Genomic DNA, 26,338 nt, shown 5'->3' with positions numbered 1-26,338 from the left:
TGCCTTTATCTATATCCACTACAATTCTCTTTGTCAATATTATAATGTAAAAACACACTATAAACTTTTAAGTCAGCCCTACCATCAGGGCTGCACTTGCAGTGGTGGAGAAGTAAACTACTTGCATACTAAGCTTCCACAATCAGATACCTAGATCCCTCTGTATCTCAGAACTCTGCAACGTCTCAACACTTACATAACATACTTCATTATTTATCCTTTCTGCCAAAATGGACCATTTCATATTCTCATGTATTAAACTCCATTTCCTAGATCTTGACCCACACATTTAACCTATCTATATGCCTTTCTAGGCTTCTTATGTCCTAGGTTATATGTTAAAATTAGATTAGATTAGATTCCCTACAGTGTGGAAACAGGCCCTTCATGCAACCAGTCCACACCAACCCTCCGAAGAACAACCCACCCAGACCCATTTCCCTTTTACTAATGCACCTAACACTACGGGCAATTTAACATGGCCAATTCACCTGATCTGTACATCTTTTAGACTGCGGGAGGAAACCGGAGCACCCAGAGGAAACCCACGCAGACACGGGGAGAATGTGCAAACTCTACACAGAGAGTTGCCCGAGGCTGGAATCGAACCTGGGGCCCTGGTGCTGTCAGGCAGCAGTGCTAACCACTGAGCCCCATTAAGGAAAAGGTTCAGGACAGGAGCCGTGATACATAGAAACACTGTCCCTGAAAGTTTCCTGCAAACCACTCTGATTGGGAAATATATTGTCACTTCTTCACTGGCCTGAAACTCACTCCCTAACAGCACATGGCTGCCCCTACACCAAATGGAACTTAGTGTCTCAAGGAGGCAGTTCGCCATTACCTTCTCAACAGCCATTAGGGGTGGACAGCAAAAGGTGTCTCAGCCAGTGAAGGCCACAGCCTCTGAATGAATGAAATAAAAATCAATTAAGGTGCCAATGAAGGGCCCAGCAGTTATTTTAATATGGGTCTGCACAGAGAAATGTATGCAGCTTTGTAACATTGACAACCACTCAATTTGCTGATGATATCCCCATAAATCCTCAGCTAACACATCCTTGAACCACCAATAGTCACTCAGCAGGCTCAGAGTTCCCCTTAACATTAGGATGACAGTGCCACCCACAGATTACACACACCCAATCTGTCCTCACAGCTCTCCGACCGGTAAAACTCAGAGTAGAATTTCCTGAATGTCGCGTTAATCTTTTTGGAGTCGCAAGTGAGAGTACCAGCACTCTCTCTAATGGATGTGACAGATTGGGGCGGGCATTCTTCTTTCTGGCCAAATGCACAGGTATCTACCTGGCTTATCTCAATACTTGAATAACCTCTGTTTTGCCAAGGAAATCTCCCTCTTTACTGTCTGAGTGAGCGCAGCATTCAGAGCATCCTGGAGGACTGTAATCCTCTGCAACTTGGTCACAGATGGTCTGTCAAAGTATGCTGTCTCTGCTGCCTTCAGCCGAGCCTTGAGAATATGCTGCTGCTCTCCCCTCTGCAACCTCCAGGTCACCAAGTAAGAAACAATCAAATCCCTTGCATAATCTCCCAGAGCACCGATAGATTATTGGCCGTACGCAAATTAGTGTTGCAAAAAATGTTAAATTCCAGTGAAAAATACTCAATGAACTGGTTATCTTTCAGGAGGAAAGGATCCATACGCCAGTGCCGCGAGCCTGTCCCATTGCCATCAGCCTTAACCTCCATGTACACTGCTGCATGATCAGAAATGGCTATGTTCCCAATTCTACAGGACAGCACCGAATTCAAAATGGCCGATGGAGTAAAAAACATATCATTCCTAGTGTAGCACTTACGTGGGTTAGTAAAAATGGTGAAGTCCTTACCCTCATGGTAAAGACATCTCCACACATCCACCAACTCCAGCTCCCCACTCAGGTCCAACAGTTGCCTGGATTACAGGAATATGCCCATGAGAGCCCCAGGCATCTTATTAAGCTCGGGGTCCATAAGTCAGTTAAAGTCTCCCCCTATAATTGCATGATGTGCACCAACGGCCATCAACCTGGAAGGTGCATCTGTTAAAAATTTGAGGGGGTGTGCCGGGGGGCAATATACATTCAAAATTGCGTACTCCTCTCCATGTATTAAAGCTTTAAGGATCATAAACCATCCATATTCATCCTTAATTTGGTTTAACAGCTGAAATGAGAGATTCTTCTGGATGAGCATAGCAACTCCTCTGCTTTTAGGATTAAAGGATGGGAAAACCTCCGTCTGAACCTCCAACCTCCGTTTGGGGTGGCACGGTGGCACAGTGGTTAACACTGCTGCCTCACAGCGCCAGAGACCCAGGTTCAATTCCCGCCTCAGGCGACTCTCTGTGTGGAGTTTGCACATTCTCCCCGTGTCTGCGTGGGGGTGCTCCGGTTTCCTCCCACACTCCAAAGATGTGCAGGTCAGGTGAATTAGCCATGCTAAATTGCCCGTAGTATTCGGTAAGGGGTAGATGTCGGGGTATGGGTGGGTTGCGCTTCGGCGGGGCGGTGTGGACTTGTTGGGCCGAAGTAATCTAATCTAATCTACTTGAATCCTCCCTGCTGTAACTTTAAAAGTTCCTTTTCAGTTAAATATGTTTCTTGCAGTAAGGCTACATTGACTCTTTCTTTTCTAAGACTTGAAAGTATCTTCTTTCTCTTAATTGGTGAATGACTCCCCTTAATATTCCAGGTGCACCATTTAAACAAACTATTAGCCATAGCCATCTGAGACAGCCTGTAACACCCCCAGGATGAAGAATTCCTCTCATAACGTGCCAAGTCAAAACTGTAAACAGTTCGTATTAACTTGAGAATACAACTACAAAAACTACCAAATTAAAACTTCTAGCAACTATTTCTACAATGAATCAACACATGAAACAAATGAGAGGAGACATTCCTCCTTGCCCACAGGGGGGCACTCACACAACCCACTAACCCCTCCATGTTCCTCTAGCTGGACACGTGCCCCAAATCCAGGCAAAACAAAGTTTTAAAAAATTACATGCATTTTATAACAAGAAAATTAAAAGTGGACATTCAGCCCACCCAAGGCAATCTTGGTAGATAACCACTACCACTGCCACCACCCACCCCCCACCTCCAGCTGCCAAACCCCCCACCCCATCCCATACCAAAAGAAAGAAAGAAAGAAAACCAAAGGATAATGGAAGGGGACAAAGAAGGGAGAAGAGGGAGAAAAAGAAAAAGGGGACCCCCACATATTAAAAGCACAAAACCAGGTAAACCAAGCAAACCACAGCAAAAAATAAACAAAGTTAACATTATTATCCTTATTATTTGAGCCAGACAGTCTATTTTAAGGTGTCTAGGCGGTCCTTTGCCTTTTCTGATGAGTCAGAATTAAACATGGACCCTTCCTGTCTGAAATGTAATATTGCCAGATATCTCAAAGAGTACTGAATATTCAAGTCCCTCAATCTCCTCTTTACTTCATCAAAGGCCTTCCCCTTGTGGATCACGGCCACAGAAAAGTCTTGGAATTTGTGATCCCTTGTAGATCAGGGCCTGTGGATCCTTCCCTGGAGCTCTGGATTTCATTTGTTTATCTCTATACTGCTGGGGTCACACTAAGACCGGTCAGGTGCACAGGTCCAATCTGGGCCTGCACACTACCACCCGGTGGGCCTGTTCAAACTGCACCCGGCCTGCCCAGACATCCAGCTTCAAAAACTGCAGGAGCCATTGCTCCAAAAAACTAACCAGCTGGCCTCCTCCTTTCCGTTCCAGCAGCCCGACCAGGTGGATGTTCTTCCAACGGCCGAGATTTTCGAAGTCATCAACCTGCTCCACAGCGGCCTATACCTGCCGTTCCAGGGCCTGGACCCGACCTACCGATGATTCTGCCACGGTTTCGGAAGCTGCGGCCTGCTGTTCCACCTCCACGACGTGCTGCCCGAGACACAGGATCTCCTGCCCGTGCTTGTGCAGCATGGCCGAGATTGGTTCCAGCCTGGTGCATGACTCCACCATCGCTGAATTGATCTTCTATTGGAGTCTCACGAACTCCGAGACCAGGCTCTGCTCCATAGGTAAGTCCCCCGCAATGTTCGCGGAGGCCGAAGCTGCGATCGCTGGCGTGTTCATCACTGCAGGGGAGTGCCCTGCTTGTTGATATCCTCACTGTCCTTTTCCCTTGATCATCTTCCTCAATCAACAAAACTGACACACAGCAATTCTGGAGATCTAAAACTGATGAATTTACCACAATAACTAAGAAAGGGAGGGTAAATGCACCACTTTGCCTGGGTTAAGGTGCAGAGCTCAGCAGGGCAGACCTACTGGATCACCGCCACCATGGATCTCCGGCCATTCTAAGGGTGGGAAAGATATGAGGAAAGGATTTGTAAGTGCAAGTAGATGGCAGAGATGGAAATACAATAGAGTGATTATTAGAGACTGTAAGCATTGTAATGTAGTCTGGGGACTCAGCAGGTTTGGCAGCATCTATGGAAAGAAAAACAAAGTTAATGTTTCAAGTCCAGTATGACTCTGTTCAAAAGTAAAGTGTCTTTACACAGCAAGTAGTTAGAATCTGGAATACACTCAGGAGTGTGGTGGAAGCAGATTCAATCTGTATGTTTCAAAAGGCAATTGAATAACTGTCTGAAATTATTTGCAGAGCTATGAGGAAAAGAGGGGATTTGAATTAGATTTTATTATCATGTGTACTCAAGTACTAGGAATATAGTGAATAGTGTACAAAGATGCCATTCTATGGCACCATCTTAAAATGCAAATGTTAAAAAACAGAATTTAAGAAAACGAGAAGAAATAAATGAAACAGAGCTAAAAGAAAAATCTTAAAGTCCGTACCCAAAAGAAAAAGAAAAAAAGTCTAACTTTGTAAAGTCTTATGTCCCTGAGCCTAGCCCTGGCCTGAGGTTTCAATCAGCATCTTCCTGGGCCACGCTCCACTGAGGTGGCTCATTCCCAGTGATTGATGGTGGCATTAGCAGCAACAAAGGCATCAGGGGACTGGGCCCACTCTCTCCCAACACAAATATCCACGAAGGGAACCAATTAAGGAGCAGAAGCACCATTACAAGCATGATGGACTGAATGGTCTCTCTCTATGCTGGAACCATTCTACAAATCCACATTCACAGTTTACTACTCTCACAATCTCAGTGCTCCTTCTAGGAAATGACATTTACCAGCATTTGAATGACCATAAACTAAACTGAACATGGACGTTGCAAATCTTGGTCAGGTAAAGAAACAAAAGTATCAGAGAGGTCAAATACACAAATTGCTAATAGTTCATTCTGAGTTAGCAAGACCATAAAGAAAAGGAGAAAGTGAGGGCTGCAGATCAGAGTCAAAAAGTGTGGCACTGGAAAAGCACAGCAGGTCGGGCAACATCTGAGGAGCAGGAGAATCGACATTTCAGGCATAAGCCCTTCATCAGAAATGTGATATCGGATGCTGCCTGACCTGCTGCGCTTTTCCAGCACCCACTTTTCAACCATAAAGATAAGGACTAGTCCTCAGTCTGACTCTACGATTCGATAAAGCAAAAGCACTAGTCCTTATTTCTAGAGGCACAAAATTGAAAAGAGAAATTATAATGAACCTGGAGTGAACCTTAGTTAGTCCTCACTTAGAGGAGTGTGCGCAATGCTGGTCAATCTTTGATACAAGGATCGAGAAGCACTGGAGAAAATGCTGGGATTATTTACAAGAATAATAGCAGAAATGCTTAAGTAACCATAACAAAAACAGGAATTACAGGCAAAGCCTCTTTTCTTTTGTATAAAGAAGAGAAGAGTGAATTAATAAAGCTTCATAAATGGTTTGGATAGATTGGATACAGCGAGAATATTTCCTTATGTGGGGGAGAGCATAACTGGAGAATTTCAAAACAAGATAGTCACCAAGAAATCCACTAAGGAATTCAGAAGAAACAGCTTCACTAGAAGTGTGGTGAAGATGTGGAACCTGCTAGCCCAGAACGGGGCTGAAAAAATACGCATTGAAGAGGAAACTACAGAAGCATATGAAGGAGAAGCAACTAGAGGATTATGATGATAGATTTAACAGAAGAAAAAATAGGAGATGGTTCAAGTACAGCACAAAGAGTGGCATGGACTGGTTGGGCTGAATGGCCTGTTTCTGTATTGCATATCCTACGCCAGCCTACATAACCCTATATTTGACATTTAAAGCATTTACCCTTGATATTCAACAGTGTAAATTCTAAGCACATCTGTACAAAGCAGTATACATTGCCTGCTTTGCACAGTAAACAATAAAATTGAACAAATATGAGAAGCACTCTCAGAGTTTTCTTTAAAGCTCAAAATTAATTAGGTTCTGGGCATTATTTTACAGGCACAAAGCTAGCTGGAATTGTCAACTTATCAAGAACTGTATCATTTCCTGGCTGGAAAGTTTGTTGGATACCACATAAACATTTTGCAGCAGTCTAGGTAGGTAACATTCAGCACACTTCATTTCAGTTTACACTCTAGGGAGTCAACACAGTTAATATCGAGGAATTGATTTTCACTTGTGCTTGGTCATTGAACTTCAATCCATGGCCAAACCAATTCAGCGGGGAACCAAACAATTTTGATGGTTGGCCATCATATGACTGTGATGGCCAACTGCCTACAGTTTAGCCAGTAGTGACAGGAGGCTAGCCAATGAGAGAAATGGTTTGTCTGGTCAGCCTATTTAATAGTATATAATATTCAATGGCTACTACTCAACAGTAGGCTGTGATATGTGCTTCTTTTTACTGATCCCAAGATTCTCTGACAATGATGGAAATGCTGCTGAGGAGGTCAAGGCTAATGGGGAGGGTTCTTTCCCCTCTAAAAAGCAGAACAGCGGTCCTCAGGCAGCTTTTACAACAAGCTTTGAGGGAGATATAGAAGAAATTCTGTCAGGAACAACACCAAGACATGGGTACAGTGGAGGAAAAGTTTTAAAATCTTACCTGGTCAGCCAAAGTATGAATTGTGTTCCAACTCATTCTGTGCATCAAACCTGGAACCAAACTGTGTCACCAGTTACTCTCCTCTCCCACTCCTCCAAGCACTACTACACAATGCACCATGCTGTTCATTACAGGCATCTCAATAGGTCACATGGTCCATATGAGACAAAGGGCATTCTGATGTCAAATGTATTCAAGGTCTAAAATAAAATGTGTAGTCAGTTCTGATGAAGGTTCACTGGACCCAAAATGTTGACTCTACTTTCTCTCCACAGATGCTGCTAGACCTGATGAGTTTCTCCAGCTATTACTGTTTTTGATCTCAAAGTCCCTTCTTTTTAATTGCTTCCATATATCAATCTATCAATTTCTCTTTTCTCTTCTTTTCTCTTTTCTTGTCATTTCTCTATTCTCTTTTCTCTTCTTTTCTCTTTTCACTTTTCTCTTTTCTCCTTTCTCTTTTCTCTTTTCTCTACTTTTCACTTTTCTCTTATCTCTTCATTTCTCTTTTCTGATCTTTTCTCTTTTCCCTTTTCTCTTTTCTCTTCGCTCATCATTTCTCTTTTCACTTTTCTCTTCTTTTCTGTTCTCTTCTTTTCTCTTCTTTTCTCTGTTCTATTTTCTCATTTCTCTTTTCTCCTTTCTCATCTTTTCTCTTTTCTCTTTTTTTCTCCTTACTCTTCTTTTCCCTTTTCTCTTTTCTCTTTTCTCTTCTTTTCTCCTTACTCTTCTTTTCCCTTTTCTGTTTTCTCTTTTCTCTTTTCTCTTCTTTTCTCCTTCTCCTTTTCTCTTCTTTTCTCCTTTCTCTTCTTTTCTCTTTTCTCGTCTTTTCTCTTCTTTTGCCTTTTATGTTTTCTCTTTTCTCTGCTTTTCTCTTTTCTCTTCATTTCACTTTCCTCTTCTTTTCTCTTTACACTTCTTTTCTCTTTTCTCTTTTCTCCTTTCTCTTTTCACTTCTTTTCTCTTCGTTTCCCTTTTCTCTTTTTTTCTCTCTTCTCTTCTTTTCTCTTTTCTCTTTTCTCATTTCTCTTCTTTTCTCTTTTCTCTTATTTTCTCATTTCACTTTTCTTTTCTCTTTTCTATTCTTTTCTCCTCTCTCTTTTCTCTTCATGTCTCTTTTCTCTGTTCTGTTCTTTTCTCTTTTCTCTTCTTTTATCCTTTCTCTTATCTCTTCTTTTCTCTTTTCTCTTTTTTTTATCTTTTCTCTTTGCTTATCATTTGTTTTTTCTCTTTTCTTTTTTCACTTCTTTTCTCTTTTCTCTTCATTTCACTTTTCTCTACTTTTCTCTTTTCTCTTCTTTTCCCTTTATTTTTCTTTTCTCTTTTCACTTCTTTTCTCCTTTCTCTTTTCTCTTCTTTTCTCCTTACTCTTCATTTCCCTTTTCTGCTTTCTCTTTTCTCTTCTTTTCTCTTTTCACTTTTCTCTTCTTTTCTCTTTTCTCTTCATTTCTCTCTTCTCTTCTTTGCTCCTTTCTCTTCTTTTCTCTTTACTCTTCTTTTCTCTTTTCTCGTCCTTTCTCTTCTTCTGCCTTTTATGTTTTCTCTTTTCTCTGCTTTTCTCTTTTCTCTTCATTTCACTTTTCTCTTCTTTTCTCTTTTCTCTTCTTTTCTCCTTTCTCTTTTCACTTCTTTTCTCTTTGTTTCCCTTTTCTCTTTTTATCTCTCTTCTCTTCTTTTCTCTTTATTCTTCTTTTCTCATTTCTCTTCTTTTCTTTTATCTCTTCTATTCTCTTTTCTCATTTCTCTTCTTTTCTCTTTTCTCATTTCTCTTCTTTTCTCTTTTCTGTTTTCTCTTTTCTCTTCTTTTCTCATTTCACTTCTTTTCTCTTTTCTCTTAATTTCACTTTTCTCTACTTTTTTCTTTTCTCTTTATTTTTCTTTTCTCTTTTCACTTCTTTTCTCCTTTCTCTTTTCTCTTCTTTTCTCATTTCTCTCTTTTTTCTTCTTTGCTCTTTTCACTTTTCTCTTTTCTGTTCTTTTAACTTTTCTCTTCTTTCTATTTTCTTTCTTCTTTCTTCTTTTCCCTTTTCTCTTGACTGTTTTCTCTTCTTTTCTCCTTTCCCTTTTCTCTTCTATTCTCTTTTCTCTTTTCTCTTCTTTTCTCATTTCTCTTCGTTTCTCTTCTTTTCTCTTTTCTCCTCTTTTCTCTTCGTTTCTCTTTTCTCTTCTTTTCCCCTTTCTGTTTTCTGTTTTCTCTTTTCTCTGCTTTCCTCTTTTCTCTTTTCACTTTTCTGTTCTTTTCTCTATTCTCTCCTTTTCTCTTTTCTCTTTTTTCTTTTCTCTTAATTTCTCTTTTCCCTATTCTCTTTTCTGTTTTCACTTTTCTCTATTCTCTTCTTTTTTATTGTCTCTTTTCTCTTCTATTCTCTTTTCTCTTCTTTTCTCTTTTCTGTTTTCTCTTTTCTCTTCTTCTCCCTTTTCTGTTTTCTCTTTTCTCTTTTCTCTTCTTTTATCTTTTCTCTTTTCTGTTCTTAACTTTTCTTTCTATTTTCTCTCTTCTCTTCCTTCTTCTTTTCCCTTTTCACTTGTCAATTTTCTCTTCTTTTCTCCTTTCCCTTTTCTCTTCTATTTTCTTTTCTCTTCTTTTCCCCATTCTGTTTTCTCTTTTCTCTGTTTTCCTCTTTTCTCTTTTCACTTTTCTGTTCTTTTTTCTTTTCTCTCCTTTTTTCTGTTCTCTTCTTTGCTCTTTTCGCTTTTCTCTTTACGCTTTTCTCTTCTTTTCCCTTTCTCTTCTGTTCTCTTCTTTTCTCCTTTCCTTTTTCTCTTCTATTCTCTTTTCTCTTCTTTTCACTTTTCACTTTGTTTCTCTTTTCTCTTCTTTTCTCTTTTCTCATTTCTCTTCTTTTCTCATTTCTCTTCTTTTCTTTTTTCTCCTTTCTCTTTTCCCTTTTCTATTCTTTTCTCCTCTCTCTTTTCTCTTCTTTTCTCTTTTCTCTTCTGTTCTCTTTTCTCTTCTTTTCTCCTTTCCCTTTTCTCTTCTATTCTCTTTTCTCTTCTTTTCACTTTTCACTTTGTTTCTCTTTTCTCATTTCTCTTTTCTATTCTTTTCTCCTCTCTCTTTTCTCTTTTCTCTTCATTTCTCTTTTCTCTTCTTTTATCCTTTCTCTTATCTCTGCTTTTCTCTTTTCTTTTTTTTATCTTTTCTCTTCCTTTCTCTTTTCTCTTTGCTCATCATTTGTCTTTTCTCTTTTCTCTTTTCACTTCTTTTCTCTTTTCTCTTCATTTCACTTTTCTCTACTTTTCTCTTTTCTCTTCTTTTCTCTTTTCACTTCTTTTCTCTTGTCTCTTTTTACTTCTTTTCTCCTTTCTCTTTTCTCTTTTCTCTTCTTTGCACTTTTCTCTTCTCTTATCTTTTCTCTTTTCTGTTCTTTTAACTTTTCTCTTCTTTCTATTTTCTCTCTTCTTTCTTCTTTCTCCTTTTCTCTTGTCTGTTTTCTCTTTTTTTCTCCTTTCCCTTTTCTCTTCTTTTCTCATTTCTCTTTTCTCTTTTTTCTCTTCATTTCTCTTTTCTCTTCTTTTCTCTTCTGTTCTCTTTTCTCTTTGCTCCTTTCTCTTTTCTCTTCTTTTCTCCTTTCCCTTTTCTCTTCTATTCTCTTGTCCCTTCTTTTCTCATTTCTCTTTTCTCTTTTCACTTTTCTCTTCTTTTCTCTTTTCTCTTCTTTTAACTTTTCTCTTCTTTTCTCTTTTTGCTTTTTTTCTCTTTTCTCTTCTCATCTCTTTTCTCCTTTCTCTTTTTTATTTTCTCTTTTTTCTTTTCTCATTTCCCTTTTTTCTTCTTTTCTCTTTTCTCTTTTGTCTTTTCTCTTCTCTTTTTACTATTTTCTCTTTTCTCTGTTCCCTTCTTTTCTCTTTTCTCTTCTTTCCTCTTTTCTCTTCTTTTGTCTTTTCTCTCATCTCTTTTCTCTTTTCCCTTTTCTCTTCTTTTCTCATTTCACTTCTTTTCTCTTTTCTCTTCTCTTCTTTTCTATTTTCTCTTTTCTCTTCTTTTCCCTTTTCTGTTTTCTCTTTTCTCTTCTTTTGTCTTTTCTCTACTTTTCTCTTCTTTTCTCTTTTCTCCTTTCACTTTTTCCTTCTTTTCTCATTTCGCTTCTTTACTCTTTTCTCTTCTTTTCTCTTTACTCTTTTCTCTTCTATTCTCTTTTCTCTTCTTTTGTCTTTTCTCCCTTCTCTTTTCTCTTTACTATTTTCTCTTTTCTCTCTTCTCTGCTTTTTTACCCTTCTTTTCTCTTTTCTCTTTATTCTTCTTTCCTCTTTTCTCTTCTGTTCTCTTTTCTCATCTTTTCTCTTTTCTCTCTTTTCTCTTCTTTTCACTTTTCACTTTTCTCTTCTTTTCTCTTTTCTCGTGATTTCTCTTTTCTCTTCATTTCTCTTGTCTCTTTTCTCTTCTTCTGTCTTTTCTCTCTTCTCTTTTCTCTTTTCGCTTTTCTCTTCTTTTCTCTTTTCTCTTTTCACTTTTCTCTTCTTTTCTACTTTCTCTTTTCTCTTCTGTTCTCTTTTCTGTTCTTTTCTCTTTTCTCTCCTTTTCTCTTTTCTCTTCTTTGCCCTTTTCTCTTTTCTCTTTTTCTCTTTTCTCTTCTTTGCCCTTTTCTCTTTTCTCTTTTTCTCTTTTCTCTTCTTTGCCCTTTTCTCTTTTCTCTTTTTCTCTTTTCTCTTCTTTGCCCTTTTCTCTTTTCTCTTTTTCTCTTTTCTCTTCTTTGCCCTTTTCTCTTTTCTCTTTTGTCTTCTCTCTTTTCTCTTTTCTCTTCTTTTTCCTTTTCTCTTTTTCTCTTTTCTCTTCTTTTCCCTTTTCTCTTCTCTCTTTTCTCTTCTTTTCTCTTTTCTCTTCTTTTCCCTTTTCTCTTCTCTCTTTTCTCTTCGTTTCTCTTTTTTCTTCTTTTCTCTCTTCTCTCTTCTCTCTTCTCTTCATTTATCTTTTCTCATTTCTCTTCTTTTCTCTTTTTTCTTTTTGCTCTTCTTTTCTCTTTTCCCTTTTCTCTTCTTTTCTCTTTTTTCTCTACTTTTCTCTTTTTGCATTTCTCTTTTCTCTTTTCACTTTTCTTTTCTCCTTTCTCTTTTCTCTTCTGTTCTCTTTTCTCTTATTTTCTGTTTTCATATCCTTTCTCTTTTCACTTCTTTTCACTTTTCTCTTCTTTTGTCTTTTCTCTCCTCTTTTCTCTTCGTTTCTCTTCTTTTCTCCTTTCTCTTTTCTCTTCTTTTCTCTTTTCTCCTTTCTCTTTTCTCTTCTTTTCTCTTCATTTCTCTTTTCTCTTTTCACTTTTCTTTTCTCCTTTCTCTTTTCTCTTCTGTTCTCTTTTCTCTTATTTTCTGTTTTCATATCCTTTGTCTTTTCTCTTCTATCCTCTTTTCTCTTTTCTCTTCGTTTCTCTTTTCTCTTCTTTTCTCCGTTCTCTTTTCTCTTCTCTCTTCTTTTCTCTTTTCTCTTTTCCCTTCTTTTCGCTTTTCTCTTTTCTTTTTGCTCTTCTTTTCTCTTTTCGCTTTTCTCTTCTTTTCCATTTTCTCTTTGCTCTTTTCTCTTGTTTTCTCTTTTCTCTTCTTTTCAGTTTCCTCTTCTTTTCTCTTTTTTTCTTTTCACTTTTCTCTTCTTTGCCCTTTTCTCTTTTCTCTTTTCACTTCTTGTCTCTTTTCACTTCTTTTGTCTTTTAACTTCTTTCCTCTTTTCTCTTTTCTCTTCATTTATCTTTTCTCTTTTCTCTTCTTTCCTCTTTTCTCTTTGTTTATCTTTTCTCTTCTTTTCTCTTCTTTTTGCTCTTCTTTTCTCTTTTCGTTTTTCTCTTCTTTTGTCTTCTTTTCTCTTTTCTTTTCTTCTTTCTCTTTTCTCTTCTTTTCTCTTTTCACTTATTTTCTCTCTTCTCTTTTCTCTTCGTTTCTCTTTTCTCTTCTTTTCTCCTTTCTCTTTTCTCTTTTCTCTTCGTTTATCTTTTCTTTTCTCTTTTCACTTTTCTCTTCTTTTCTCCTTTCTCTTTTCATTTATCTTTTCTTTCTCTTTTCGCTTTTCTCTTCTTTTCTCCTTTCTCTTTTCTCTTGTTTTCTCTTTTCTCTTTTCTCACTTCTCTTTTCTCTTCTTTTCACTTACCTCTTGTTTTCTCTTTTTTGTTTTCTCTTTTCTCTTCTTTGCTCTTTTCACTTCTTTTCTCTTTTCTCATTCCTCTTCTTTTGTCTTTTCTCTTCATTTATCTTTTCTCCTCTTTTCTCTTTTCTCGTTTCTCTTTTCTCTTTTCTCTTCTATCCTCTTTTCTCTTTTCTCTTCGTTTATCTTTTCTCTTCTTTTCTCGTTTCTCTTTTCTCTTTTCTCTTCTATCCTCTTTTCTCTTTTCTCTTCCTTTATCTTTTCTCTTCTTTTCTCTTTTCTTTTTGCTCTTCTTTTCTCTTTTCACTTCTTTTCTAATTTCTCTTTTCTCTTTTCCCTTCTTTTCGCTTTTCTCTTTTCTTTTTGCTCTTCTTTTCTCTTTTCGCTTTTCTCTTCTTTTCCATTTTCTCTTTGCTCTTTTCTCTTGTTTTCTCTTTTCTCTTCTTTTCAGTTTCCTCTTCTTTTCTCTTTTTTTCTTTTCACTTTTCTCTTCTTTGCCCTTTTCTCTTTTCTCTTTTCACTTCTTTTCTCTTTTCACTTCTTTTGTCTTTTAACTTCTTTCCTCTTTTCTCTTTTCTCTTCATTTATCTTTTCTCTTTTCTCTTCTTTCCTCTTTTCTCTTTTCTCTTCATTTATCTTTTCTCTTCTTTTCTCTTCTTTTTGCTCTTCTTTTCTCTTTTTGTTTTTCTCTTCTTTTGTCTTCTTTTCTCTTTTCTTTTCTTCTTTCTCTTTTCTCTTCTTTTCTCTTTTCACTTATTTTCTCTCTTCTCTTTTCTCTTCGTTTCTCTTTTCTCTTCTTTTCTCCTTTCTCTTTTCTCTTTTCTCTTCGTTTATCTTTTCTTTTCTCTTTTCACTTTTCTCTTCTTTTCTCCTTTCTCTTTTCATTTATCTTTTCTTTCTCTTTTCGCTTTTCTCTTCTTTTCTCCTTTCTCTTTTCTCTTGTTTTCTCTTTTCTCTTTTCTCACTTCTCTTTTCTCTTCTTTTCACTTACCTCTTGTTTTCTCTTTTTTGTTTTCTCTTTTCTCTTCTTTGCTCTTTTCACTTCTTTTCTCTTTTCTCATTCCTCTTCTTTTGTCTTTTCTCTTCATTTATCTTTTCTCCTCTTTTCTCTTTTCTCGTTTCTCTTTTCTCTTCTACCCTCTTTTCTCTTTTCTCTTCGTTTATCTTTTCTCTTCTTTTCTCGTTTCTCTTTTCTCTTTTCTCTTCTATCCTCTTTTCTCTTTTCTCTTCCTTTATCTTTTCTCTTCTTTTCTCTTTTCTTTTTGCTCTTCTTTTCTCTTTTCACTTCTTTTCTAATTTCTCTTTTCTCTTTTCTCTTCTTTCCTCTTTTCTCTTTTCTCTTCTTTTCTCTTTTCACTTTTCCCTTCTTTTCTCTTTTCTCTTCTTTTCTCCTTTCTCTTTTTTTCTCTTTTCTCATCTTTTCTCTTTCTCTTCATTTCGCTTTTCTCTTTTCACTTTTCTCTTCTTTTCTCCTTTCTCTTTTCTCTTCTGTTTTCTCATTTTTTCTCTTTTCTCTTTTCTTTTCTCTTCTCTCTTCTTTTCTCCTTTCTCTTTTCTCTTCTTTTCACTTTTCTCGTTTCTCTTTTCTATTCCTCTTTTTCTCTTTTCCCTTCTTTTCTGTTCTTTTCTCTTTCCTTTTCTCTCTTCTCTTCTCTCTTCATTTCTCTTTTCTCTTTTCTCTTCTTTTCTCCTTTCTCTTGTTTTCTCTTTTCTCATCTGTTCTCTTTTCTCTTCATTTCTCTTTTCTCTTCTTTTCTGTTTTCTCATCTTTTCTCTTTTCACTTTTCACTTTTCTCTTCTCTTCTCCTTTCTCTTTTCTCTTCTTTTCACTTTTCTCTTTTCTCTTCTTTTCTCTTTTCTCTTTGCTCTTTTCTCTTTTCTCCTTTCTCTTTTCCCTTCTGTTCTCTTTTCTCTTCTTTTCTCTTTTCTCTTTGCTCTTTTCTCTTTTCTCCTTTCTCTTTTCCCTTCTGTTCTCTTTTCTCTTCTTTTCTGTTTTCTCATCTTTTCTCTTTTCACTTTTCACTTTTCTCTTTTCTCCTCTTTTCTCCTTTCTCTTTTCTCTTCTTTTCACTTTACTCTTTTCTCTTTTCTCATCATTTCTCTTTTCTCTTCTTTTCTCTTGTCTCTTATCTCTTCTTTTCTCCTTTCTCGCTTCTCTTCTTTTCTCTTCTTTGCTCTTTTCTCTTCTTTTCTCGTTTCTCTTTGCTCTTCTTTTCTCTTTTCTCTTCTTTTCTCTTTTCACTTCTTATCTCTTCTTTTCTCTTTTCTCTTCTTTTCTCTTTTCTCTTTTCTCTTCTTTTCTCCTTTCTCTTTTCTCTTCTTTTCTCCTTTCTCTTCTTTTCTCTTTTCTCTTCTTTTCTCTTTTCTCTCCTCTCTTTTCTCTTTTCTCTTTTTTCTTTTCTCTCCTTTTCTCTTTTCTCTTCTTTTCTTTTTTCACTTCTTTTCTCCTTTCTCTTCTTTTCTCTTTTCTCTTCTTTTCTCTTTTCTCTCCTTTTCTCTTTTCTCTTTTCTCTCCTTTTCTCTTTTCTCTTCTTTTCTTTTTTCACTTCTTTTCTCTTTTCTTTTGTCTTTTTTCTCCTCTCTTTTCTCTTTTCTCTTTTTTCTTTTCTCTTCTTTTCTCTTTTCTCTCCTTTTCTCTTTTCTCTTCTTTTCTCTTTTCTCTTCTTTTCTCTTTGTTTCTCTTTTCTCTTCTTTTCTCTTTGCTCTTCTTTTCTCCTTTCTCTTTTCTCTTTTCTCTTCTTTCCTCTTTTCTTTTTTCTCTTTTTGTTTCTTTTCTCTTTTCTCTTCTTTTCTCATTTCTCTTTTCTTTTTGCTCTTCTTTTCTCTTTTCTCTTCTTTTCTCTTTTCTCCTTTCTCTTTTCCCTTCTTTTCTCTTTTCTCTTCTTTTCACTTTTCTCTTCTTTTCACTTTTCTCTTCTTTTCTCTTCTTGTCTCTTTTCTTTTTTCTCTTCTTTTCTCTTTTCTCTTTTCTCTGCTTTTCTCTTTTCTCTTCTTTTCTCTTTTCTCTTCTTTTCTCCTTTCTCTTTTCTCTTTTCTCATATTTTCTCTTTTATCCTCTTTTCCCCTTTCTCTTCTTTTCTCTTTTCTCTTCTACAGCCAACTTCTTGAACTGATTTCAAGGTCTGAATTTTATCAAATATTGGCTAAGCATCAATTTCACAGTGTTGTGCAGGGTTTCTCTCCATAATCTCTAGTGAATTGTTGCATACAATTCTCAGCAGTTCACCTCATTAACTGTGCATCATGTCTCCACAGTATCATTCCCATGCCATCTTGCACTCAGCAGTTGTGAAATGCTTCACAGGAATAGGACATCACGCATTAACACCACTGGCACCAATTGGTCTCTATGTCAAACACTGTCAGCCTGATCTGAACTAGCCACCCAAGGCAGTGCAGTGTCCATAGTTTGGAGGAACATGCTAAAGGTCAATAAAGGTTATTGACGTTCAGTCTGCTACCTCAAGCTCTAACTCTGTCATTGGACCCACCTCCCACCAAAGCTCGTGGTCTACCCCTCTCAGTATTACATGCAGCATCTTGCCTCAATGGCTCTCACCCAGCTCCATTCCTCTAAACTACTAGCTCTTGCTGTCATCTGCACTTCCTACTCACTCACTTGGGTCACCTCACCACCTTTCCTGGCTGATGAAGAACTCGATCCTAATTGACCATAATCTTCCTTGACTGTTTATTGCTGGCAAGAACGGCAAATTGACCAGCTGTTTGCACTAAAGGGCAAAGAGACAATGCTTTGAGCATCCGAGTAAGTTTTATGTGAGTGACAGCAAGTTAAAACTCCCAGATGAAGCTTATTCATGTGTCTGTCCCTGTGTGCAGTGTGACCTAGCAGCAGCATTGGAATATAAAGTGTCAGTGAATTCCAAAGTGTAGTAATGAAGTGATGAACTGTATCAAAAGTGAATCTAAGGTGTCTCCTGATGAAGGTGTATGGTTGGTGCTTTGCCAATGTCATTCTCCATGAACAAAAGGTGAAGGCTGGGCAAGATAGATACCTGGAGAAGATGTCAGTGAATTGCAGAGGCAGGATACCCCTCAAGTTTTCATATTAGGAACCATTGCTATATAGTTTCTCTGCAGGGTGGAAGGCAATGGCCTAGTGGTATTATCACTGAACTGTTAATCCAGAGACCCAGATAATATTCCAGAGACCCGGGATTATAAGGCAATGGCCTAGTGGCATTATCACTGAACTGTTAATCCAGAGACCCAGATAATATTCCAGAGACCCGGGATTGAATCCCATCACAGCAAATCATGGAATTTGAATTCAATCAAAAAAAAATCTGGAATTAAGAGTCTACTGATTATGGGACAAACCCATCTGGTTCACTAATGTCCTTTAGAGAAGGAAATGGCCATCCTTACCTGGTCTGCCCTACATGTGACTCTAGAGCCACAGCAATGTGGTTGACTCTTAACTGCCCTCTGGGCAATTAGGGATGGGCAATCAATGCTATTTTGTCTAGCTAGCAATACCCTCATCCCATGAATGAACTGAAGGATTAAAGAATTTAAAAATCTACCTGAGAAAATACTGCATACAAAAGGGGCACAATTATGTAATAATGATCTGTTAATAAGTGCAAATTACTATTCACCAGTGAGATTCTTGTCTGATTGTTAAAACATTGGAAAATTTGATATACTTGATATCTGGAATCTAATCTATTTTTCCATTTTCACCATAATTTACGAATAGACCTATCATCCTTGTTCGGGAGCTTGGAAGATTCTGCCTCCTGTTTCAAATTAAAATTTGTTTATCATTCATAGCCTCAATGGTATAGAAACATTCTGAAATATTCTGAAAATGCCATTTCATTGGTGAGCAGGCTTTGAATTATATCTAAGCACCCAACAGGAAATTGCTACAACATCATTGTTGCAGTTTAACTATACAGTTTAGAGATTCTGTTGAGGTATCTGCAGAAAAGATATATTGTAAATGGAACAGTGGTTATAAAGTCATAGAGATATACGGCATTGAAACAGACCCTTTGGTCCAACTCATTCATGCCGACCAGTTACCCTAAATTAATCTGGTCCCATTTGCTAGCACTTGGCCCATATCCCTCTAAACCCTTCCTATTCATATACCCATCCAGGTGACTTTTTTTTAGTTTCCCTACAGTGTGGAAATTAAATGTTGTAATTGTACCAGCTTCCATCACTTCCTCTGGCAGGTCATTCCACACACAACCATCTGTGTAAAATAATTGCCCCATAGGACCCTCTTAAATCTTTTCCCTCTCACCTGAAACCTATGCCCTCTAGTTCTGGACTCCCTCACCCCAGGGAAATCACCTGTCTATTTACCCAATTCATGCCCCTCATGATTTTATAAACCTCTGTAAGGTCACCGCTCAGCCTCTGACGGTGCAGGGAAAACAGCTCCAGCCTATTCAGATTCTCCCTTTTGCTTAAACCCTCCAACCCTGGTAACATCCTTGTAAATCTTTTCTGAACCCTTTCAAGTTTCACAACATCCTTTCGATAGGAAGGAGACCAGAATTGTACACAATATTCCAAAAGTGACCAAACCAATGTCCTGTACAGCTGCAACATGACCTCCTAGCTCCTATACTAAACGCTCTGACCAATAAAGGAAACCATACGAAATGCCTTCTTCACTATCTTATCTACCTGCGACTTCACTTTCAAGGAAAAATATGAACTCCAAGGTCTCTTTGTTCAGCAACACTCCCCAGGACCTTACCATTATGTGCATACATCCTGCCCTGGTTTGCCTTACCAAAATGCAGTACCTCACATTCATTTAAATTAAACTCCATCGGCCACTCCTCAGCCCATTGGCCCATCTGATCATTTGACTATCCCATTGTAATCTGAGGTAACCTTCTTTTATTGTCCGCTACATCTCCAACTTTGGTGTCATCTGCAAACTTACTAACTATACCTCTTATGTTCACATCTGAATCATTAATGTAAATGATGAAAAGTAGAGGACCCAGCACTGATCCTTGTGGCACTCCACTGGTCACAGGCCTCCAGTCTGAAAAACAACCCTCCACCACCACCCTCTGTCTTCTACCTTTAAGCCAATTCTGTATCCAAATGGCTAGTTCTCCTTGTGTTCCATGTGATCTAACCTTGCTAACCAGTTTACCATGAGGAACCTTGTTGAATGCCTTACTGAAGCCCATATCGATCATGTCCACCACTCTAAGTTTATTTATATTCAAGTCAAAGCGTAATATCTTCACAGCTGGAACAAATGTGCAGCAGAACTAGAGACAGAAAGCACAATAAAGAAGTCTAAGAGTTCTCACCTTTCTCCTACAAAATATCTGTTTCAATGAAATGAGACCCACCCTTCCTATCTGAAATGCCCTCTCCTCATCCTATGTCAGATTTCACTTGTCTACAGAACATGTGACAAAGGGCACAGGTCAAGTTACATGGTGAAACATGTAGCTTTTCAAGTGTTGAACACAAAAGACATTGCTCTCTTATTTTGAGTACCATGATAATAACACGTGTGATTTTAATAAACAAGTTAGTGATATCTGCACAAATGACAATGCATATGCATATATGTAATGCTTGGTAGATTTTTTTTCAACGTCTTCACCTGATTTCCCCCCACCCACCTTTCCTGAACTTTCTAGGCAATGACCCCATATCCACTATTCATGTTTGAACATCAAGTGTAAGTATAATGGGCTATTACAATACAGAAGATTTTACAGCCAAGATTTTACAGATTTCTTCACCAAAGCTCTAAGCAAACAGACATTTGACAAAAGGTACTTTGTTATCGTTGTCTGGAAATTCCTGGCTGACTTATCACTCTGCAACTCAGGTGAGCCAAACCTCTACCAAAGGCCGAGTTGTAAATAAGATGTTTGCACAATCCAAATCTGGCTCAGCTATACACTGGCCAGGTCTGCAGAGCTCTTGGGTTTATTCATTATGATGAAGTAATCTCCCAGATATTTACTTTCAAAACCTGATTCTTGTTGAAGATTAGTCCTGTGGCATTTCCTAGCGTGATCTGGGGCATGAGGCTTCACATTCTTCCAGGGTGTCGAACCGATTCTTGTTTCCTCCACATCCGCCGTACCAGAACTGTCGACAGCCCTGCTGCTCTTGGTCAAAGTACCACTTCACGGCATAGTTCTGACAGATCCCTCCATCTCGATCGAGCAAGCACATGTCTGGAAGAGAACAAGGAAACAAAATTCAATGCTGGAAGAGTGAATCATTATAATGACTCAGAATTTGTGCCAAACGAATGCACCAACAAGGAACATGCCACTCGGCCCTTTGAGTCTGCTACCCCCCCCACCCCAACCCCATTCAATAAGATCATGGCTGATTCCTGAACTCTATCACAGATTTTCTATTGGCTTTTGCAGTATTGCAGCCTCCACCACTTCCTCTGGCAGCTCAGTTCATACACGTACCAACCTCTGTGTGAAAATGTTGCCCCTTAGGTCCCTCACAAATCTTTCCCCTCTCAACCTAAACCTATGTCTTCTAGTTTTGGACTCGCCTCCCCCTACCCAGGGGAAAAGGCATAATGGAATATGCAGTAATTCAAAACAATAGAGTGCTCTGAGTGATCAGAGACCTGTATAAACCTGATGAAAGGGACCTGTAAGCTAAAGCAGGAAGTATAAGCAAAAATATTTAATTCATGATTATATCATAAATGGCAAATTAAATAATGAGAGATAAAGGTGGGATTAAAATAAATAAATAAAAATAATGATTAATATGATAAAGTTAAAAATCCCCAACTTTAAGTAAAATATAAAGGAATGATACTTCACAACTGTAAAAATTCATTTTCAGTATCCGAGAGGTTGCTTGGCAGTATTAGAGTCATTTAGTCACATCGTGTAGAAACAGGCTCTTTGGCCCACCATGTTTATGCCAAATAACAAACACCAACTACATGAATGCCATTTACCTGGTCAATAGCCTATTACGCCCTGGCATTTATAAGCACTCATCCAGATGCTTCTTAAATGTTGCAAGAATATCTGCCTCACCCCATATTTCTACCATCTCTGGGTACAAAAGTTCTGTCTCAGATCTCCTCTAAGCCACTTGCTCTCTGGTCTTAGGCACATCTGCCATGAGGAAGAGATTCTCACAATCTACTTTGTCTATATCTTCCTTTATCTTGTAAACCTCAATCATATCCCCTTCAGCTTCCTTTGCTCCAAGGAAAACTAACCCAGCCTATCCAGTCTCTCCTCATAATGGAGACTTTTCATCCCAGGCAACATCTCAGGAATCTCCTCTGCACCCTTTCCAGTGCAATCACCTTCTTCAGAAAGTGTAGCGACAAGAACTGCACACAGTGTGACCTAACCAATTTTTTATAAAGTTGCATGCCTTCTTCAACACCTTGTCTACTTGTGCTAATACCTTCAGGGATCTATGGGCAGGTACATGGCCGTCCATTTGTTTCTCAGTACTACTTAGACACCTACCATTCATTGTGTGTCCTATTATTAGACATGCAAAAGTGCATTACCACACAATTATCGGGATTAAATTCCACCTGCCATTGCTCTGCTCAATTTAACCAACTAATCAATATCAGATTGTAGCCTGAGACCATCAACAACATGACCAACTTGAGTATCATTTGCAAACTTACTGATTATACCTTCTATATTCACATCTGAGTCATTAACACAAATAACAAACAGCAAGGACCCCAGCACTGAACCCCATAGTTCACCACTGGTCACAGATTTACAATTACAAAAATAACCATTTACTATTTCTTTTGCCTCCATTTGTAAGCCGGTTTTGGATCCAGTTTGCCAACTTGCATCGGATCTCATGGGCTCTTACCTATTAGACCAGCCTTCCATGTGGGATCTCGTCAAAGACCTGAGTGCAGTCCATGTAAACCATATCAACTGCACTGCCCTCAATACATTTCATCAGCCTTTGAAGTAACTCAATTAAATTAGGCAGATAGGATCTCCCTTTAACAAACCCATGCTGACCATCCCTAATCAACCCCTGCCTACTCAAGTAATGATTAATCTTGCCTTTCAAAACATTTTCCAATAATTCCTACCACTGACATCAGATTAACTGGTCTGTAATGACCTGGCCTATTTCTTCATCAAAGGAACCACATTAGCTTGTCTCTGCTGTAGCAAGCGAACTATTAAATATTTCAGCCAGGGCCAATGCAATCTCCTCCCTTGGCTCCCATAGCAGGCTGGGAAACATCTCATCAGGCCCTGGAGGTGTATGCACATTTATGTTCGCTAAAGCGTTTAACACCTCCTCTTTGTTAATCTTAACATGTTATTTGACCTCACCATCCCAACTGAAATCCTCGGCTAAAACGTCTTTCTCCTCTCTGAATACAGATAAGAAATATTCATTTAAGATCTCACCCATATCCCTTGTCTCCAAAACAAGAAAAATAAATGATCAAATTTAACAAAAGTTTTGTTTGGTTTGAAGAGAAAAATGTACATTTGTATTGCACCTTTCACAATTTCAAGGGATCCCAAAATGTTTCCAGCCAGTGTTGAATTTCTTTGAGGTGCAGTAACTTTGTTATAAGGAAACAAGGTAGTCAATTTGTGAACAGCAAGTCCCAACAACAGCAGTGAGCATCTCTTGGAGGTGTTGGTAGAGGGATAAGTTCTGGACAAAACTCTGGAGGAAAGTCTTCAAAATAATGTCACGTGATTTTCTATTTCTACATGAGAGGGTGGACAGGCTCTCAATTTAATATCCCATTCAAAAGACAAATCCTCCAACAGTGTAGCACACCCCCAGCATTTGACTGAAAATCAGATGTTGCTCTCCAATCCCTGTTGTAAGCCTTGAAACTATGCCCTTCTGATTTGAAAAATGATGTAAAATGATTCTTTAAAATCAAGATGACGTTAGTCAGAACATTCACATATACTTGTTGAAGGAAGCCCAGCAAAAGGAAATTAATGGCTGTAAAATGGAAGTAATCATGACCTCCTTTGTAAGGGAGGCTCCCCATTCACTTGGGTATAGATCTAAATGACTATTCACGATGACGGGGAATCATGGATCCGGAATCTCATCACATTCACACATCCATTCAACGGATGATAATCGCCAGAATAGAAAACTCTTACACATTAACTTCCAGTAATTGGGACACTCATGCAAGTAAAACTGCTTTAATGCTATGATTCTAATTTCAGGACCGTGTACACAAAATCATACACAGTAAATGGATTGAATTCTTTTTTTAAAGCACTGTGCAGCAATGTCGCATCACACCTACCATAAATCATGTCTGTTGTACTCTCAGCTTCTGCTCCTCCTGGGAACTCTATCCCTTCTTCAAATTCTTCCTCCTCTACAGGTTGTATGGTTTCTGGTCCCCCTACACTTGCACTGCAAAAGAACCGTAAGTTAAATCATATGCACATAAATCAATGAAAGAGTACTGAAAATTTATTGAAAATATAATCAAGTGTGTCCAAAAAGGTGTTGCCAATGAAAACATACGCTCCTTCTAAAGGTTGTGGTGTTACTTCTGGCCTAGACCGAACTAGTGCTGCTCTCTGACATTCTCTCTGTAAAGCTGGATATGGGTATCTGTTGATTCTAACTGTAAAATATAAATTGCAATTAAATCACCATGGTCCACACACTTCAAAGCTGCCAAAAGTTATTTCTGCATGCATCAAGAACCAGCAGTAATGATTTCATAAGTTCAATAAATTTCATTCATAATTTATTTTTCAGTTTTCAAATGTGATGGCCTTATCTATCTCGATTTAATTTAAATAGCACCTTTCACAACCTCAGGATATAGCCATATATAACATAGCCAAGGTATTCTGAAGTGTACTGAATTGTCAGAAACACCAGTTTGTGCACAGTGAGGTTCTAAAACAGCAATGTGACAGCACAAAGATTGGTAATACTTTTTGATGGGTTAACTCTGGCCAGGACATTAGGACACCAAATCGTGCCCTGGGATTTTTTCAACCCAGGGTGTGGCTTAATTTTGTATTCTAAAGACATTACTTCTAACAATATACCACTCCCCCTGTAAATAAATCTCTGGAGTGGGAGGCTTAAGGGAGTGTGTACTATCAACTGAGCCATGACACAATGCAGTCAGCAGAATGTTGGGCTCCCCCAGTCCTTTTAGCAGATGGTCTCTATGGTGGATATAAAGGAAAATATAGCATTTGCAATATCCAGCAGGTTATATCGCTAAAAAAATTTTTTGGTGCATCCTGAAGTTTTGAAAAGCACTTAATTAATTAAAGATTTTTTATATATAATATAGTTTATGTTAGAAAACCAGTCTCTGGAGAATATTTTCTATAAAGGATATTTACACATATTTCGCTACTTTTTAAATCATGCATAACTTACGTGTGAGACTTTTCAGAAAGGCTCGTACAAACTTCTGGACGTATATCATTTCATGATTCAACAGAGGATCCAGGTGAATTAAATGTTGATCAGAAGGAGCACTAACAAGCTCCTGCAGATTAGTTCTGGGGGCATCCTTTCCAAGGAAGAATGCAAAGATCACAAAACCTCGACACTTAGCTTGTAATGACACAGCCCTTAGTTTCTCTATGTCAAAGACATTGGTTTCTCCTGCAAGTATTAAAAATATCACTTTATGTCGTCGTGGATTTGGAGCGCTTAAGAAAATGTTATTGAGCGTCCATTCAATGGCATGGCCAGTCCATGAAGAACCTTCTAACTTTTTAAATGAATTCTCTATATATCTCTTCATCATGCTTTTGGTGCCATAGCTCAAGAAACCAAACTCCAGTTTGACTGGCATCTGGCCAGTTCTGGGCAGGTAACCTGCTGGTGAATACTGGACAAGGGCTACCCTGGCACGATTATCCAAAGTCTTTGGGTTTCTTGAGATCATAAAAGTGTCGAGCATTGAGCTGACGAAGTCCTTTATTCTCTCAAAGTCCATCATTCTCAGATTGCGTGAGCTGTCAACAATAAAAGCAATGTCCATCTGGATGGGGATTGGAGGTGGAGAGATGGCCTGTTGACACTGGGTATTTGGTTCACACCTATCTGTGAAGGAAAATTAAAGCCCAAAATTGAAATGCTGTAAATGTAAAACACTCTTTTCAAGAAATCCACTGTTTAGCATGTATCTTTAATTTCACGACTAATTAAAGCCATTTTGCTGCTGCTTCATTTTAACTTCATTTTTGTAGATAATTTCTCATCTACAAAATTAAGGGAACACAGTTAAAATACATACCAAAACAGAAAGTGCATAACCGGATTTTGCGTAACTGTTCTTGTGCTTCTTGCTGTTGTCTTGACAACACAACCACTTGAAACATTCTTGTATCGTCAACCTTTTTCAGAGGAAAGGAGGGAAATTTCCAAATTCAGTTACAAAAATTTGATAATGGATTTCAAAATGCTGTCAATATTGAATGTCCAGCTTAGTTAGATTAGAGGCCAGTGCTGCCTACCCAATGGGTTAATTAATTTAAAGGGTCAAGAGAAGAAGTGAGGTCATTAGATTTTTCCTCAAAGCATTGCAGGCAGAAATGTCAGATGCATATATTTAATTTCAATACATTAGAGCATAGAATTGTCTCGTTTCTTTCACAACAGTGTTAATATTTGTTTTTTCTCCACTTCCATGGGAAATCTATATACACACACATATATGTGAAAAAACAACACTCCAGTTTGTGCGTGAGTATCAAGCTTGCAGCTGTTATAATTGAAAGGAATGCTTGATTTATATGGCAACTTACACAGTCTAAATCAAGATGTCCTAAAGCATTTTACAGCTAACAAAGTACTTCTGAAATGTGTTCAATTATACAATAAAAGAAATATGGAAGCCATCACGCAGATAGGAAGGTTACACAAAATAAGCAGATGTTCTGATTTTCACAGTTTTGTTTATGGAATATTGCCCAGGACACATACGAATATATGAAGTAGGGACAGGAATATACCCATCAGCGTAGTGAATCTATTCTGCTGTTTGTTAAGAACATGGTTGATTTGATTTACCTCCTCTTCTTTTTGACAACCTTATCAATTGTGAACTTTTCGAACAGAGGCATAAAAATATTGGAATCCCCTGCCTCCAGTGTTCCCTAGGAAAGAGAGAGAATTCCACAGAGCAAGAAACCTCAGAGGGAAAAATTGTCCTGACAGTCATCTTAAAAGGGAAACCCCTCACTTCTAAGGTGCATCCCTTAGATCTACACATGAGGAAACATACCTGTGTCAATTCCCTCAGTATAAATGATTCAATAA

General features: G+C 38.0%; 1 protein-coding gene across 1 annotated transcript in view; it reads right to left on the bottom strand.

Annotated features, from left to right (window-relative positions):
- Positions 1–19,544: 19,544 nt before the first annotated feature.
- Positions 19,545–26,338, bottom strand: part of LOC140464957 (collagen alpha-6(VI) chain-like) — a 139,595-nt gene continuing 132,801 nt past the window's right edge. The window contains exons 37-41 of the mRNA XM_072560628.1: positions 25,314–25,413; positions 24,446–25,120; positions 23,564–23,666; positions 23,337–23,449; positions 19,545–20,241 (exon numbers count right to left, since the gene is read on the bottom strand). Coding sequence (XP_072416729.1) covers positions 20,069–20,241; positions 23,337–23,449; positions 23,564–23,666; positions 24,446–25,120; positions 25,314–25,413 — 1,164 coding nt within the window. The 3' untranslated portion in view covers positions 19,545–20,068. The remainder of the gene's footprint in view (positions 20,242–23,336; positions 23,450–23,563; positions 23,667–24,445; positions 25,121–25,313; positions 25,414–26,338) is intronic.

Source organism: Chiloscyllium punctatum, chromosome 41, assembly GCF_047496795.1.
Source record: "Chiloscyllium punctatum isolate Juve2018m chromosome 41, sChiPun1.3, whole genome shotgun sequence".
NCBI lineage: Eukaryota > Metazoa > Chordata > Chondrichthyes > Orectolobiformes > Hemiscylliidae > Chiloscyllium > Chiloscyllium punctatum.
The sequence above is the reverse complement of the archived record's forward strand: the minus strand, read 5'-3'. Positions and strand labels throughout refer to the sequence as shown.